Raw genomic sequence first — 16,021 nt, 5'->3', positions numbered from 1 at the left:
ATTTCCTCTTCTTCGACTTCGGCGAGTAGGGGTACAGTTGGATCGACTGCGCATGTTGCGGTGTTGCGTGTCCGCACTCCAGATATGTCGCTCCGAGAGCGATGGAGTAGCGATTTGGTCTTCGGTGATGCAGTGGGTTCCTGGCTGAGAGAGAGGGCAGCATTTCGGTTATGTGGAGGTTGGGCGGGTGGTTGCTGCGCTATTGGAGGATGACCTTGGAGTGCGCTTCCGTCATCATCGGAGAGGCCGAAGTCGAATAACTCTTGAGAGAGGCGCGCTTCGTCGCCTGCTTGGGGCGGTTGTAGGGGATCGCTGGAACGTCCTTGGGCAGTTGATGCTTTGTCGTTATCCGAACCGAAAACGAGCATTTTCCTCTGCTTTCCGGACACAAGACGGATCGGTTTTGTATTCCTCCTTGGGAGCCTTGCAACAGGTCGTCTAGCTAGAATATTGTCTGGTGAGGGTACATCTGCCGTTCTTCCATATAGGGTCCTCGGCCGGGTAGACTCAGGCGGGCGCCTTGGGGGTATGCGATATTCCGGCCCGTGAATTGGTTCGTCTGACTCGATGGTCGAGATATCGACGAATTCTTCGACAGGCTCAACTTCGAGGATCCGCATCTGCACTAGACCCGGACTACTACATCTGATTGGACCTGACCTAGGAGAGGTTGAGATTCTTGTAGGTGTAGTGGGAGGCGGTTGAGAGCGCTCTGAATCTGATGAAATGATATCGATGACCTCCTTGACGGCCAACGTCTTCTGGCTTCGAGTCAGGCCCAGGGGCCGCCGATGAGGGATGGTCTTTGTCTTCTTGGATCGCAAAGCGGTAGATCCAGTTGCTCCAGTAGGCTGGCGGTTCGTATCCTGTAGCGGCGTATTCTTGGCTGGCTTCGAGACTCGAGTGACAGACCATCCGGGCTCCTGGCCAGGGTCTTCTATCCTTTGCCTCTTCCTTGCACTCTCTCCGGTTGGTTGACGCTCACCATCCCCATGCCGTTCCGTATACGGAGAATGTATAGGCAACATCGCTCGGCCATGTCTGCCCGTCGGCGTTCCCAGCAAGCTCGCCAACGGCTTATGTCGCATCTGTGCGGGGATCGTTCCTTGGATCGCGATCGGCTGTCTAACGGTCGCCGGAGCCGGCGTCGGTCGAGGCCGATTGCTCGATGCCACGTTCGCCTTCCTCTGGAAAATCGGGGCCAGATTCGTGGTGGTCGTCCCCAGCTTCTCGGTCACTTCGACCAGGACGCCTATGTCCAGCTCTAATTCGACGCCCTCCTGGACCTCGGCCACATCTTTCCAGTGTAGGTCGCCCACAAAATTGCGCGCGGTGTCGTACACCATGACGCGTTTGTTGAAGGTGTGGAATTTGAGGAACCCATCTTGCCACCGCTTCTTCTTGCGCTGGATGTCGTGGGTGTAGAGACATCGGAACTCGTTCACTGGGGCCGTGTTTTGCGAGGGCGGAACAGTGAAGGTCGATGGTGGTTGGGAGATGGTGGAAATCATGGCATCTCCAGGTCAGTAGGGACGTCGTTTAACCGGATCAGCGAATCATCCAAGCCATCTACAGCTGTGCAATGGGATAAAACAACCATCTATAGATGTGAAATCCAGATGGCAGATTTGGCGGAGGATTGGAGACGCGACAGAGTGGGGAGAATGGAATCGCGTGCATGACACGCTCCACGTGACCTGAAATTGCATCTCAGCTTTGCCATCTCTAGTTTCGAGCTATTTCATATCCAGTGATATCATTGAGATTTTAGACTCTTCTATATTTCTATCGACCGGAATCAATTCGGTATAATTAGTCCTGTTTGATGCATCCGTTTTCAGAATGATCGGGAATTTGGAATCAATGGATATGCGCATCGGCACTGGCCGTCTGGCGACTCGGGGGTGTTCGAAACAGGGACGAGCATCCGTAAATTGTGATTATTCAGACACAGCCACAACGGACTTGTTCAGAGCTAAAATATCTCATGGCAATTAATATCCCCCAAGATTTACTGTGGACAGCCAACAGACGTGGGGTGCCGTGACGAGGAAGCGGCGCCATCGGCAGCGGGAATCGATATTTGGCATGCATCGCTGAATAATCACGCCACATAGTACGTCAGCCGGTCAGTGAATTGGTCTCCTCTGTTTGCATCATCCCTCTCCCGGTCTCCTTGGTCTGGATCAAGGCATGACAGATATGATAGATATGACAGATACAGATGCCGATGCTAGTCCTCCACCACTCGATATCCACAGCCTAGGATAGCCAGCCTGGGATAGTCATCATTCCCAAATCCCAGCTCTTGATAATATAAATCATAGGAGCGGCGCATTTGGATGTAGAATGGACTTGAGGTCAATCAGAAAGACCATCGACCTGACCTCCTGCTATTCCCCCAGCCAGACGTGTCGTGTGTTGTGCTGTCAGTCGTCACTTCCCCTTTCATCATCCAACTTCCGGTTTGGTTGGCGTGGTTCACCTGCTCGAGCAAACATCACATTTCGCCTTCTCACCACCTCTCCACTCCACTTCATACCGTCTGATATCCCATCGCGGCGAACTACTTTTCATTCCCAACTTTCGCTCCGTCAATTGACTTCATCCTCCAAGTCACAGTTCGTAAGCATGAGCTCCAAACCAAACCCCTCGGACCCATCCGAGACGATGGTCATCCGCAAACTCAATGACAACATCGTCACCTGCTCGGTTCCGTTTTTGCGGTTTGGCCACATCAAGTTCGGGGGTCGGGGCACTATCGGTAAGCTTAAACACACGCTCGTTGATTATATGTTACTGACAGGCAACTGTAGTCAAGATGCAATCGGGAGCTCTCGCCGTCTTCTCACCGACTGCTTTGACCCCGGAGGTCAAGGAGATGGTCGACTCCATGGGCGAAGTCAAGTACATCACCGCCCTGGATATCGAGCACCACATCTTCCTCGGCCCATGGAACCGGGCCTATCCCCAGGCGAAGGTCCTCTGTCCTGAAGGTCTTCCTGGGAAGCGCGCGAAGCAGAAGAACGACGACGTCCCTTTCTCTGTTGTCTTTCGAGCGGTAGACAAGGAATCGATCACCGTCGATCCCGAATTCGACGCTGAGTTCGAATTCGAATTCGTGCACTCACACGCCAACAAAGAGATCGTGTTCAACTGGAAGCCCGGCAAGACCCTCATCGAGGCGGACCTCCTGTTCAACCTTCCTGCCACCGAACAGTTCAGCAAGACCGGACAATCGCCCACCAGCGGCATCCTCACCAAGTTGTTCACTACTCTAGGCCACACGTCCGGCGCGGCCAAGGGGCAGCAGCGGATCGTCTGGCACGCCATGAGCGCGGGCGATCGGCCGGGATTCGCGAAGAGCATGGCGAAGATCAACGCGTGGGATTTCGACCGCATCATCCCTTGCCATGGCGACGTGATCGAGACGGACGGGAAGGGGATCTTTCAGAAGATCATGGCGTGGCACCTCCAGGGGAAGAAGGTCTGAGTGGTGGTTTGGGGGGCTAATGAAGCCGGATGCGGGTGGTAATGGTTCTCCAATGTGGATTGAGCGGCATTATGGCGCCTGATTGTTATGCTTAATACCCCTACTGAGCTATGCACTTGCTTTGTACGAATTGCTTCTTAAGGAGTATTATTAGTGTCGTATTAGAGGGTCAAATTAATGGTGCAATGTTCAAAACCCCTAAACTAAGTTCTTTGTGCAATCGTTGTTTGCAGCTTTGACCAATTGACCATGACCCCCAGGATATGTGGTCGAAATATACTCCATAATACCAGCATCGTAGTTCAGGACGATCCCCAGCTTGTGTGCGACCCCTCTTACCACCTTGCTTCTTCAATATATATCGTAGTGCTCCGTTCCACAGATCCAATTGATTTGTAGGATGAGAGTAGTATAATATCATGGACTTCGTGAGTATTGTGATCCTGTCCCTAATCTCAAGACGACAACATGACGCCTAACAGGGTCCTTGCAGTGGTCCCGCTTGATCGGAGGATCCAAAACCTCGCGACAGACGACGACCTCGAACAACCCACAACAAAGACTCGCAAAGTTCAAGCGGGTATACGACCAGATACTTGTACACCCTCCCTCCACCTAACGCTGTCCCTCCCCAAGCTAACCACATATCCCGCACAGCAAACATGGCAGACCGCATCCTCCCCGCCCTCACCCACCACCTCCACCCACCTCCGCTCCCTCCTCGCCCGCCTCACCGCTCTCCTCACCTCCGAAACACGCGCCCCATCTCCCCATCTCTGCCTCGCCTTCGCCTCCAGCTCCGCCATCTACCACCCTATCTCCGCCCTCGCCGCCGCCTCCTACGACGAGGGCATTATCCGCGAGACCATCACCCTCTTCGCCGCGCTGGTCGACAGCGAGGAGGAGGACTTTTTGGCGGATCCGCGGTTCGCCACCGCGCTGATGCGCTGCGTGGAGCGGACGACCGCGGGGGGCGGGGTGTTTGTGGGGGAGGATACAGAGGGGGAGATCGTGGAGTTGCTCTTTGGGATTGCGGCGAAGATACGGTTGCAGCCGGGGTTGTTGGGGGTGTGGTTTACGGGGAAGGCTGGGCGGGATGGGCAAGAGGGGGAGGGGGAGGGGGGTCGGAAGGAGGAGGGGGCGGCGGCGACGGATGGGTTCGGCGTTGCGGTGGACGGACCGACGGCGAGGAAAATTAGCCGGGCGGAGTTCGTGGGCGTCACGCAGAAGGAGGACTTTCCGCTATGCTATCAGTTGATCGACCATGTGCATCATGAAGGCCGGATCGGGGACTTTGCGCGGACAGGGCTATTGTACGTCTTCGAGTCCGCGTCGCAGTCGGAGGACCTGGAGAGCTGGATCGTCGAGAGTGACCTCCCCACGCTGATGGCGAGCGGTCTAGGGGCCTTGTATAGCCAATTGAGCCGGTAAGTGGCGACGTTGGGGACTTTTCACGATCGGTGGGTTAATCGCATGCAGAAAGCTCTCCATTCTTCATCCTATCGACGAGTTGCCGATCATCCTCGCGCTTTCGGACTACGAGAACCTGTCGTCCCCCTCCGATGCCGAAAGCTTGTTCTCTCCCGCGTTCCATAACCACATGGAGACATTCTTATCGTATCTCACCTTCTGGCAGGATGTGCTCGAACACTGTCACTCTCTGGAGGTTCGTCAGACACTTGTCGAGCACTTCCGCGTGCTGTTTCTCCAGCAGCTATTGTAGGTGTCCACTTGTGGGATGTGCAGCAGCCACTGACTTTGGAAACAGATATCCATCTTTACTAGAGTCATCCGATATAGATGGAGGCTCCTCGGTTGCCGTCCTCACGTATCTACGACACATCCTTGACGCACTCGATCACCCTGAGCTCGTCCATATGATCCTAACCTATCTTTTGGCGATAATGGAGGCCCCAAGCAGCCTATCCCAAAGCATGGCCTCGATCCGACCTGGTTCTTTCCGACGACGACGGTCGCTGATGCTTCTCACCCAGATCGAAAGCGAAGATGACCGGCCGAATCCTTCGTTGTTCAACCTCATCGATCTGGTGGTGAATAGCGTGCGGTCCGCAAATCCTCAGACGGTGGTAGCGGCGCTGAAACTGGTCACGGTCATCATGAGCAAGAACCACGAGTACGCGTCCGGGTCGTTACTCCGTACCATTCCCATGGCGGACCCGGAGCCGCAGAGGACCCATGGCGGCTTGAATGCTGAAATCGAGGCGTACATGGAGATCGCTGAAGATATCGGCGTGGACTCCAATGTCGACGATGCATATGATTCACATCTTAAAGATGCGATGAAGCTATTGGAGACACATTCTTGTTATTCGCACGTTCTACCTGAGAGCGTTCTTGCAGCGACAGGAAATCTTCCGTCATCATCAAACGCCACGGTCTCAAGACTTCAGCATACGAAGATCCCGCCCCACTATCTTAACCCCAGCGATGGTCTTTTGAGGAACATATTGAACCTCTTCCGAACATTCCTCTCCAACGACGTCGAGGTCAATCTCAGCGTCACCGAGACACTTATCAACCTGGCATGCTGCCGTTCCCTCCAACTCGACACCTGGCTCGCCGTCTCCCCAACCTCCTACACCTTTCCCTCATCCACCCCAAACCCAAGCGACCCAACCCTCGACCCCGCCGCACGCCTCCGCCGCGCCCGCACCCCGCCCACCTGGTCCCCCGACGCCGCCCCCCTCCTCCTCCGCACCCTCCAATCCGTCCAATCAGAACTCCACCTCCTCCGCACCCGCATCCCCACCCTTCCCTCCCTCCTCACCGCCCGCCGCCACGCCTTCCGCCTCCACGACGAAATCTCCACCTCCCCCTCCTCCATCCCCCTCGCCCCGCCCCCCCGCCTCGCTACCCCCGCCACCCCAGCGCGATCAAGCACCCCCTCACGCAAATCCCCAACCAGCCCCCTTGGCTCCTCATCACCATCGTTGGTCCCCAGTTTGCGCTCCCCGACCACCCTCCCCGATCCCCGCTCCCCTGCTCGATCGCTCCCGCAACGCATGCTCGACGCTCTAGATAGCACCCCGAGCCGCAGCGGGCAGCCGACACCCCGTAGCGGGTCGCCGAACGCGGGAAGCGGGCTGCGGAACGGGCTGCGCGCGTTCGCGGACATGATGGCGGATTTGGGGGCGGAGATCGCGAGTGGGGAGGCGATGAAGGGCGAGAGGGAGCGGGAGGGGAGTCCGGGTGGGCTGGGGCGCGGACGGGTCGGGCGGGCCGAGGCGGGCGGGGATGGGGAGGAGGCGGGGCGGTTGAGCTCGGCGAGTCGGGGGGGATTGTTGGGGGATGTGGTGAGGTTGGCTGGGGAGGGGTTGAGGGGGAAGATGGTGCGGTTTCCGCTTGACGACGCGGAGGAGGAGAGTGAGGTGGAGGAGGGCGAGGAGAGGTGGGAGAAGGAGGTCAGCTTGAGCCATGTGCTGACGAACGTAGTGATCTTGCAAGAGTTTGTCATGGAGGTGGTCGCGGTCATGCAGGTTCGCGCGAGTTTGTTCTCGGAGGTTAAGTTCGCATAGTCCAGGGCGTTGGGTCGGGAACGGTTGTGAGATACCCATGTGTTGCTTCGCATATGAACATGGTGTCCTTAGTACTAGCCTTTTCACCTACCCGTGATGGTCTACGTTGGTGCTCCCTTACTTCAAGAAGACAGGTAGATAGGTTTTACAGCTCTAGGAGCGTACTAGCCAACGAGTTGCGTGCTGCGTACGGTCCGGTGCCTGTGCATATACAGGGCAGTGTCTAATAGTTTGGAGCCCGTCTCATTCGGGTATCCAGCTAATAGTGCTAGCGACGCTAATGATTTTCGCAACAAAAAACTCAGTCATGTCTATCATCATAGAACTTCAGATCGAGCTCCGCATTAAAAGCGGCGGATATGAAAGAGCGTATAGAACGGGACTCATGATCATGCCTTTTCGCCATTACATCCCCTTGAAGATTCCACAGGTGGTGGTATGCTTAACCCACATGGATTTCTATATCCCCATAGTTGACCCAACGTCCCCCCAAAAAGCACTGAACACCCGAAATCCGCCCACGCTATGACCGAAGCTCGGAAAAGATGTATGGGAAGATGACCACGCAGGCCTTTAAGAAAATCGTTCCGCTCATGGCGAGGGCGACGGGCATGAGCAAGATGTTCCATTTAGTGGCGTAGATCCACATCGAGTAGAGCGCCACGGCGAAGAAGTGCATGAAGAGGACGAAAGGGTTGTGGATGATTCCGGCGAGCAGGCTGACGGGACCGTCAACGAACATGCCGCCGAGTTGGAAGTAGGCGAAGCAGCCGAGTTGGAGGGCTTTGAGGTCGGCGTCTGAAGGAATGTTAGAGAGGAGTGGACAGAATGGCGAGCTGAAACTTACCGTCTGCCGCAAAGAGACTGTATAACGCCTGTGCAAGGATATTGATGACTACGGTGAGATTCTTCCGTCGCCAGTGCCAGGACTTGAGAGCCTTTAATACAGCCTTGGTGTCCTCGAAATTTGGTAACTTCTCTGGCGCAAGGAGATCCCGCAGCACCACCACGTCATTGAATGCAACGGTCATCCCGCCTCCTGTTAAAGGATGCCGCATATTGTGAGCATCGCCAAGAATCAAGAGGCCGGGTGTCCGATTTGACGTGGGTGGAAGATAGCTGTTCGGCATACTTCGTAATGCTCCTTTCTCCAACGCTTCTTTGAAGGCAGGCTGGACCTGCTCCGGTATATCATTTAGCGCGTGGTTCAGCAGGTGTGATTTTACGCCGCCCGCTGCGATGGTTGCAGTCGGGCAGCCCTCGGGAATGTCCACAAGTGCCCGCGTCTCGTTCGAACCGATCTGATAGAGCAATATCGGTGCCCCATCTCCCAAGATTACATGTCCGTGGCCTGGTGACGGCAGTTTCACATTCTTGAGCTCCAGACCCCAGAACCTTGACCCGAACTGTGGCTGCCGGCTGATATATGATTTTCGGAATTTCGACGCGTATCCGTCCGCGACCACGGTCAGATGACCGAAATAGCAGTCTTTCTTGTCCTTTGACTCGCACTCCACGCCTAGCACTTGACCCGTCCACCCGTTCTTGACCAGATCCACGGCGGTGGTCTCGACGATGGTGACGTTCGGGGTGGCGGAGGCTGCGGAACGCAGTTTTTGTATGAAGCGGCCGTGGTGGAACGAGCGACCTTCGGGTCGCTGGTCGGGGAGAGCGGAAGCGTTCGCTGGGTATGGGATGAAGACCTTCTCGCCGAAATAGAAAATCGTATAACCGGTGACTCTGATCGCGTCGATGTCCTCGAGACAGTCTATCAATTCAAGTAGATTAGCTCCTCCGCCACGACCGGTTGAAAGGATTCGTCCTCATGCGGTGAACGACGCATACCTAGTAGACCTAATTGATCCAAGGACACTACTCCTCCCGGCTGGAGAAGTTCTCCGACAATCCGATCCGGCTCTTTCAGACTCTTCTCCAGCAATATCACACTCCGACCCTGTTTTCCGAGCGCAACGGCCATGGCGCATCCCGCGACGCCCGCCCCGATGATCACTACGTCCGCTTCATGGTGGAGACGACGCCGCTCCTCACGCGCATCGGGGGAGTCTTCGCTGGACGTTGACGAAGGGGCCGAGTCAAGTATCAACGGCATTTCGTCTATTCATCGGTAGCATTTAAAGGGAAGAGGAGGAGGGGAGGAGATGGATGTGCATACGGAATTATTATATTAATATCGTTTTGGGGATCCAATAGGAGAAATAATTGTTGAGCGTCGTAGCGTCGTCAGTCCCTAAGCCATTGGCCAATCGGAACCGGAGTTGATCGACTTCCGGAAAACGTCGTATGTGTTTCGTCGATCTTGCTGCTATCACGATACCATCATTCGACTCTATCAACTTATCATCAAGTATTATCAGAGCATTATTATGTACTATGGCTGATGAAGAGTCTGCTATTACATCTACTTCTGAGTACAAAAACTACTTCAGTGTCGGATATCTATGGACCGCGACAGCCACACAAAGCAAAAGCCCTCCGCATATCGTGAACATATGGTCTCGATGTCGATCTCCTTTTCAACGTTAACTCATCAAAAGCATTCTGGATGGGCAATGGTGGACATATCTTCTTCGGTGATGCTCAATCCTTCGACAGCGAAGAGATTCAAGGACAATCTCATCGATGCATATGCTTTCGCTCGAACTCCTTCCTCGACAATCCTCCCTTTCACCAGCCCCAAGCTCGGGTAGTAAATTCCGACGCAGGACTCATACATGCAGAAAGCGGCAAAGGTGATCATTCTCCGATTTGAACAGCACCGGCAAGGTTAATGCTACCCCTCCCATGGCTATTACGGTCACGAGGAGCTGCGAAGCCAACTGCAGATCGCAACACGGCTCTGATGGACGAGTCATTTCCGTGTCCTTACCTTCGAAGTCGATATTGTTCATGCCATCATGTGCCCCATTCTGTGTCTGATCTTCCTTGATATCCCCTTCTGGCATCACATGGGTAAAGACCATGGAGCCAAGCATCATGGCAGTCATCAAACACGTAAAGATGAGACCAAAGGGTGGCAATCCAGGTCGGCCAGACGCTTGTCATGCAGCCGTCATGGCAGGGGTTTTGAAGAAAATGAAGAGATAAATAAGTCCTTCAAAGATCGACGATGTCAGTGCGATAATTAACACTCACTTGTCTGTTGCGCATCTCATTCAGCAAGTTATTTCCTCGCTTTTTGGCTGGTTGGTGTACCGCTGTGCGCACCTTTGAGGATAGTTCTCTATCCATCGCTGATGGACTCGACAGATGTTGGCTCCTTGGAGGTGTCTCCATAATTCTCGTTCTGAGGCACCGTCAGGTATTCCTCATTTACATGAATAAACGCACTTACCCATCGGAACAGTATCAAGATGAAGGCCAGGGCGAGACAGACAATGCTCGCCATAATGGAGAAGCGTCAGTCCCCGTCGAATCCATTAACCATTGGATCACGAATCCAATACAGATAGCCACCATACTGCTCAACGTGGCCAGGCTCCCAAAAACCGTACTCAACCGCAGTTCTTCGTTCTCGAGCCCCCGACTGTGATACTCATGGACCATCCAGATTTAAAAAAAATGCTATACAGCAGCTTCGCGCCGATGCCAGCAAGCGCTCGACCCAGGAATAGTATGATAATATCATTGAACAGGACCGTGAGGCATGAGATTGAGTACGCGATGCAGAACCCAAGGCACGCCGCCTTTCTGCCATATCGATCCGCGAGCGAGCCGATGAAGAAAGACGAGAAGACACCGGAAAAGAATCCGGTCATGAAGAGAGATGCGACCACTTCTTCCACTAGACCTTTCTCATCTTTGTAAAGCGCGTAAATGTACGGTCCCTAGGTGGAGGCTATCAGTACTGCGTGACGTTGCGATTGCAACGTGATGACCTGTAACCAATCCGAGCCCACCACAAGCAGGTATACCGGGAAGAAGTCCAGTTTGAATCAATTTAATGCTTTATTGTCTCGGTTTCCTTGTGTCGTACCATCTTCGATGAGCGACCAACTCCCAGCCAAGCCAGCCCAACCGATCAGTTGTCCTCTGATCTTCCATACCGGCACAGCAGCAGCGCTGAAGAGCAGACCAATGGAAGTTGCATGATAGGAGTCCATCTTATTTGAACAAATATTTGAAGATAATTTCTCCATTTTAAATTATTACTCTCAGAAGTATGGAATTGTCATGTCGCGATCAACGCGTGAGGGACGCGATTCCGAGAAAGGCTTCTGTGGAACGTCCCTGAATCCATCCCTTCAAAAGCACCTCACAGTGCCATCCCTTTATTATATGCTTGATCTTCGAATTTCATCCATAATCCAGTGTTTAGATTTTTCTGTCGATCCACGATGTCATCAATACTACAGTCAAAATGGACTCCGCGGATTATCATTTCCTTCGGGCTCCACCTGGCATACGGCACCCTCCTACACACGACCGTCTCCCTCCATGAGCCCATGTCCTTCACAGCACAATCAGCTCTACCCTCTCCCTATGTGTCCTCATCGCTTACAACCACACACAGATCCACCTTCTACGAAGTCGCCGCCAAACACAACACCGACAAAGTCACCGCCGACCACTTCGAATTCATGTACCAAAAGCATCTCCCCGCCCTCCACTCCCGCCTCCGCCACTGCCGTCGCATCAAGATGCTCGAGATCAGTCTCGGCTGCGGCATGGACTGCGGGCCCGGCGCCTCCTACCACACGTGGCTAGACTACTTCGGTGGCCCGCAGCATGTTGACCTGTACTATCTCGGATACGACGCGGCGTGCGCGGAGAAATGGGCGCACGAGATCACGGGCGCGACCATCTTCACGGGCGACCATGCGGACGTGAGCGTGCTGAATAAGATGGTCCAAGAGAGCGGCGGGGCGTTCGATGTGATTGTGGACGACGGTGGGCATGCGATGGCTCAGCAGATCACGAGTTTGGGGTTGCTGTAGGATGCGGCGAGGCCTGGGGGAGCCATGAGGGGAGTGATTGGAAGGAGGGGACGATGGTGGGGATGGTGAAGGAGTTGCTGGACGATGTGATGAATACGGATGGGAACGGAATGCCGCATCCGCAGAAGCATTCGATAAGTAGGGAGTTGAGGACGTTGGAGTGTATGGTGGAGGTGTGCGCTTTTGAGAAGAAGGCGAGACGAACTACAAAGCTAGGCTGATTTCTTGCATCCCTTGCTCCAGATAAGTAATAGGAGACCTATTGCATCTAACCTCTAGGCCTTCTTTTCTTGCATGATGGATCAATAAACAATATTAATTAATTGGTATTATATATACAATCACTTGACTTGGGACATCCCCTTACCATCGTTGTGTTGTCCAGACCACATGGGAATCTGTCCTCCATCATCACCGCTTTTGTCATCCCGATCCTCCCTGTGTCGTCATACCAACGACCCCTAAATTGCCGCAATCCGTGGATTAACATGAGCAACTCGTGCCAACCAAATCTTATAACCATTCATTACGCCTCGATGCTCCCGGCGCTGCGGAATTCAATGTCAGAACCCTCGACCACGCCATGTGCAACGGATATTGCTCTGCCGCTTCACACCGCCGTCCCTGGAAGGCTGCCCTTTCGCGAGCTAGGACTTGGAGGGACGTCCACCAAAACCGCACTTTGCGGCTTCGAGATGTTGAGCGCTGCCGGTTGCTGGATGCTGTTCCGCTGAGCAGTTTCGATATTCGACGCGAAGTACCGGGAAAATCGTTGTTTCTGAAGCGATTGTGAGGAACTTCCGCGCGTATGACCGTGCCCGGTTCCGGGCCTTTCCAAGTCCAATGGCTCCGCGAGGCCGGCTGGAAGTGGGATTTTCGGTAGAGTAGAGCCGTACCCGGATGTGGATGCAGGAGTGGACGCAATGTAGGAACGCGGTGGAGGATTGGTAGATAGGTTCTCGCGCGATGGATTCGCTAGTTCGTACTCAGCGTCGGCATCGGAGAACGAGAATGAGAACGAGGAGCGGAAAGAGTCGCGGGGTGGTTGGTCGAGGTAACTGCTGGAAACGCTGATGCCGCGGTCGTTCGGTCTTAGTCGATCCTGGGCTAAGTTCAGGCCGTGGGGATCGATCGGCGACGAAACTCGATAGTGAGGAGAATACCCGTGTGAAGAGGCACTCGGATTCGATGAATGGATTCGTGGAGGTTCTTGGATGGGTGGCGTCGTGTCGGAGGGAGTGCGGTGACTTAAATAGCCAGCTAGAAGGAGTGGTGGTTTAGCATTCGGCCATCGTCCTCGTTACTGTCGCACAGAAATGAAACATCTTGGTCGTGTACATCGCTGCTTGTGACATGGTTCCTCGTCACAAGGTCGTCATTCAATGAAAAACCTGTTACATACGCTGCCTATCGCTAGCTTGGTTGCCCGTCGGTGTGAGAGACCTTGAGTGAACTCGCGGTGGACTCCGGGAACCATTGGGGAAGGAGGGGTAGTCAGTGGATTCGGGAGAGTTCCTTAGGTTTCCTCCCCTTGGACTGGTGCCGACTGATGAATGTTGGTCATCCCATGTTAAGTTTGAACCCTCTCTGGAATGCGCAACCTGGGCCATTCTCTGTTCGGATTTGGTTCTTCCAGTCGAATCGTATCCATCTGCTCGCCGCAAGTCCTCGAAATTCCCCTTGGTAGGGCTGTTATGACTGAGATGTCCGGAGTGATGGGCATTCTGTTGTTGATGCTGGGCGAGTATGGGCGACGGCGGAACATCGAGGGTCATGTTCACGGCACTACCATTGTGGTTGATCCGCCCACTGAGTTCGGCTTCAGAAGGACGAAGCACCAGGTGGGGAAGTTGTCGGCGCTGTGTAGTGGATTCGACGTCGCGAGAGGCGGACCTTGAATGCTCGTTGATCGCAAGGCTTCTCACACTGCTCGCCGAAGAAGGGATCTCCCTCAGTTTTTGTGATAGTTGTTCAGCGACGAGCGTGTTCTGGCTCGCCGAAGGCGACATGGCTCGGGATGGTGTGTTGACTTCTGATGTGGGCCGTGATTGGTATACGCCTCCGAAATAACCGGCTTCGATGGCACGAACGCCGAATAGATCTCCTTCGTCTCGCTCCCGGGTATTGAGCTCGACTGTGTCATCTTTCTTATTCGCCCTTTCTTCATCTTGCTTCCGGATATGCTCTTTTAACTTCTTGCGGTCAAATAAGAGCTTGATGCAACCCAAAACTAGCGTTCCCAAGAGCAGAGAACCAAATACAAGACTAAGTGTTCGGTTAGACATACAATCGTTTCCTTTCGGCGAGAGGCACTTACCAATATTTGTATGCTAATCCTAGGTTCCCGAACCACGACCCCATTGTGTATGAAAAGCAGGAGCTTCAAGATATGGGTCCTATTTGCCAACCAACGGTCGATTCGAACAACGGACGAGATGAGAAGCAACCACGCGCGGATAATCGCGGGGATTATAGGAACATCCCACCGATGATCGAGGTCCAGAGTGCTAGGACAGGTAACACAGTAGTGACAGTGATTATATATGCGATACTTTTGTGAGGAGATCGCCGAGGATCATTACAGTATGAACGATCCCATGGACATGGATTCCGGCGTGATCTGGATGATGGATTACTGGATGGTAACGCTAGGCCCAGTAGAATTAACGAGTAGGAAAGGGAATTGCTCAGAGGCGCAACTATGTATTAGAAATACAGACAAACGAATGACAAGCGCAAGCAGAATCGGAACAGAGAGAGACGTGTGACCAGAAACGAGAGACTTCGGAGAGAAGAGATGGAAGTCCAAGAGATCAGAAGACGATTTAGACTGGAGGAGAGGTCCCATACTTCAAGTTTGGCCAACCGCAAGACGGGCCATATTCCAGAAACCTTGGACTGGACAAGGCGTCTTTGCCAAAGGACGAGCCACATCGCTTGCGCTGTTGCCTCTTTGGATCACACCAAATGGACGAATTCTCGAGTTGCCGACAGTTTAGAAACAATCGAGCTAAGTTTGGATTGGTGCCAAGGAACCAGGTTCGTGCCGAGCGAATGAAACGTCCGGTCGAGTAGACATTTGGAAGCATGAATGGCTTCTGTCGCTTCTCGCTTGAGAAGAACGCAAGCCATGGACCCATGGCAAGCCATCCCCCGCACGAGAGTTTCGGCGTACGGATGGGTTTCTGCTCCGAGCTTAAAGAAAGGCTTTCTTCTCGTTGCATTGGTCTGAAGACTGGAAGGTGCTAATGTGGACCTCGCCCGTCGATGCTCCATTCCAGAAACGGGACGACAGAGTCCTACCGCCTATAGTTGTCCAGCCAGTGATATACCACAGCATCGAACGCCCAACTCATAAATGTCTAAATCAGTGAAAATATTCTCATGTCCACCTCTTCTCTTGGTCCTCTTCCCCCCTCTAGGGCAAAATTGATTGCATACGCTGTCCACGGGGACAAAGACGAGAAGCACGTGCAGAGACTCGATGTAACGAAGTTGGAATGGATGGCGGCCAATGCGCCGGACTGGACGGAGACGAGATGCGCCATTCCCAGAAGAGCGTCGAGTGGACGGTGAGGCGCACCGGGCGCGCATCGTTAATTCGTCGGCCGGAGACGGCCAGCACATCACCAGGATATTTCGTCCAGCACCATTCAGGAACAGGTAAAGCGGATGCGCCACGGGTGTCGTAGCTTCGATCCCGACTTGACCATCCGCCAAACAGAGTTTTAGCTCCGAAAGGGGCACTTAATTGGCTTTGGTTTGGACAAGGAGAAAGGAGGCGCTTCCCCACCATCGCGTGGTTGTCGCAAGATGAAGAGCGTCTCTGCCCTCCACTTAATATTATGAATCCAATTCGTGGATCCTCATAAATCCTTTTGCGCGGCGTTGCGCCAGTTGCAGAGAAAAGTCAGAGGTCGAGGATGGCTACGATGGGCCAAACCGTATTGGCCTGGACCAAGGGGCTTGGAGGAAATACCGGATGGGGGAATGTTAGCGTGCAGGAACTGGGAAAGTGGGAAGCATGGAAGATGGGC

At 53.8% G+C, this 16,021-nt stretch overlaps 7 protein-coding genes across 7 annotated transcripts; 3 read left to right on the top strand and 4 right to left on the bottom strand.

The window, feature by feature from the left end:
• Positions 1-893: 893 nt before the first annotated feature.
• On the bottom strand, positions 894-1,511 carry P152DRAFT_405052 (uncharacterized protein; the record flags this gene model as incomplete). Its single annotated transcript, XM_033676797.1, has 1 exon — positions 894-1,511. A coding segment is annotated over one exon (618 nt), but the record flags the coding sequence as incomplete, so codon positions are not given.
• A 1,120-nt stretch (positions 1,512-2,631) lies between these two features.
• Positions 2,632-3,493, top strand: P152DRAFT_405092 (uncharacterized protein; the record flags this gene model as incomplete). Its single annotated transcript, XM_033676799.1, has 2 exons — positions 2,632-2,764; positions 2,817-3,493. 2 exons carry the CDS (start codon positions 2,632-2,634, stop codon positions 3,491-3,493), a joined length of 810 nt encoding a protein of 269 aa, XP_033530251.1.
• A 341-nt stretch (positions 3,494-3,834) lies between these two features.
• On the top strand, positions 3,835-7,029 carry P152DRAFT_485306 (uncharacterized protein; the record flags this gene model as incomplete). Its single annotated transcript, XM_033682039.1, has 5 exons — positions 3,835-3,921; positions 3,987-4,091; positions 4,151-4,920; positions 4,973-5,212; positions 5,262-7,029. The coding sequence occupies exons 1-5, from the start codon at positions 3,913-3,915 to the stop codon at positions 7,027-7,029; spliced, it is 2,892 nt and encodes a 963-aa protein (XP_033530250.1). The 5' UTR covers positions 3,835-3,912.
• Positions 7,030-7,552: 523 nt separating this feature from the next.
• Positions 7,553-9,139, bottom strand: P152DRAFT_405138 (squalene epoxidase; the record flags this gene model as incomplete). Its single annotated transcript, XM_033676805.1, has 3 exons — positions 7,553-7,827; positions 7,877-8,797; positions 8,875-9,139. 3 exons carry the CDS (start codon positions 9,137-9,139, stop codon positions 7,553-7,555), a joined length of 1,461 nt encoding a protein of 486 aa, XP_033530249.1.
• Positions 9,140-10,270: 1,131 nt separating this feature from the next.
• Positions 10,271-11,148, bottom strand: P152DRAFT_485304 (uncharacterized protein). The gene is made up of 2 exons (XM_033682038.1): positions 10,382-11,148; positions 10,271-10,333 (listed from the first exon to the last, which is right to left on the bottom strand). The coding sequence occupies exon 1, from the start codon at positions 10,803-10,805 to the stop codon at positions 10,542-10,544; it is 264 nt and encodes an 87-aa protein (XP_033530248.1). The 5' UTR covers positions 10,806-11,148; the 3' UTR covers positions 10,271-10,333; positions 10,382-10,541.
• Positions 11,149-11,337: 189 nt separating this feature from the next.
• P152DRAFT_462340 (uncharacterized protein) lies at positions 11,338-11,995 on the top strand. The gene has a single exon (XM_033680319.1). It carries the CDS (start codon positions 11,385-11,387, stop codon positions 11,982-11,984), a length of 600 nt encoding a protein of 199 aa, XP_033530247.1. The 5' UTR covers positions 11,338-11,384; the 3' UTR covers positions 11,985-11,995.
• Positions 11,996-13,048: 1,053 nt separating this feature from the next.
• P152DRAFT_214876 (uncharacterized protein) lies at positions 13,049-14,563 on the bottom strand. The gene is made up of 2 exons (XM_033674444.1): positions 14,302-14,563; positions 13,049-14,249 (listed from the first exon to the last, which is right to left on the bottom strand). The coding sequence occupies exons 1-2, from the start codon at positions 14,343-14,345 to the stop codon at positions 13,379-13,381; spliced, it is 915 nt and encodes a 304-aa protein (XP_033530246.1). The 5' UTR covers positions 14,346-14,563; the 3' UTR covers positions 13,049-13,378.
• Positions 14,564-16,021: the final 1,458 nt, after the last annotated feature.

The sequence above is a fragment of the Eremomyces bilateralis genome (assembly GCF_010015585.1).
Source record: "Eremomyces bilateralis CBS 781.70 unplaced genomic scaffold P152scaffold_33, whole genome shotgun sequence".
NCBI lineage: Eukaryota > Fungi > Ascomycota > Dothideomycetes > Eremomycetales > Eremomycetaceae > Eremomyces > Eremomyces bilateralis.
This window is presented reverse-complemented; position numbering and strand designations above follow the sequence as displayed.

Coding starts and splice junctions, on each gene's coding strand:
- P152DRAFT_485304 (XM_033682038.1), bottom strand. CDS start 10,805: ATGACCGGATTCTTTTCCGGTGTCTTCTCGTCTTTCTTCATCGGCTCG.
- P152DRAFT_214876 (XM_033674444.1), bottom strand. CDS start 14,345: ATGGGGTCGTGGTTCGGGAACCTAGGATTAGCATACAAATATTG. Junction 14,250..14,301: donor GGATTAGCATACAAATATTG/GTAAGTGCCTCT, acceptor CCGAACACTTAG/TCTTGTATTTGGTTCTCTGC.
- P152DRAFT_462340 (XM_033680319.1), top strand. CDS start 11,385: ATGTCATCAATACTACAGTCAAAATGGACTCCGCGGATTATCATTTCC.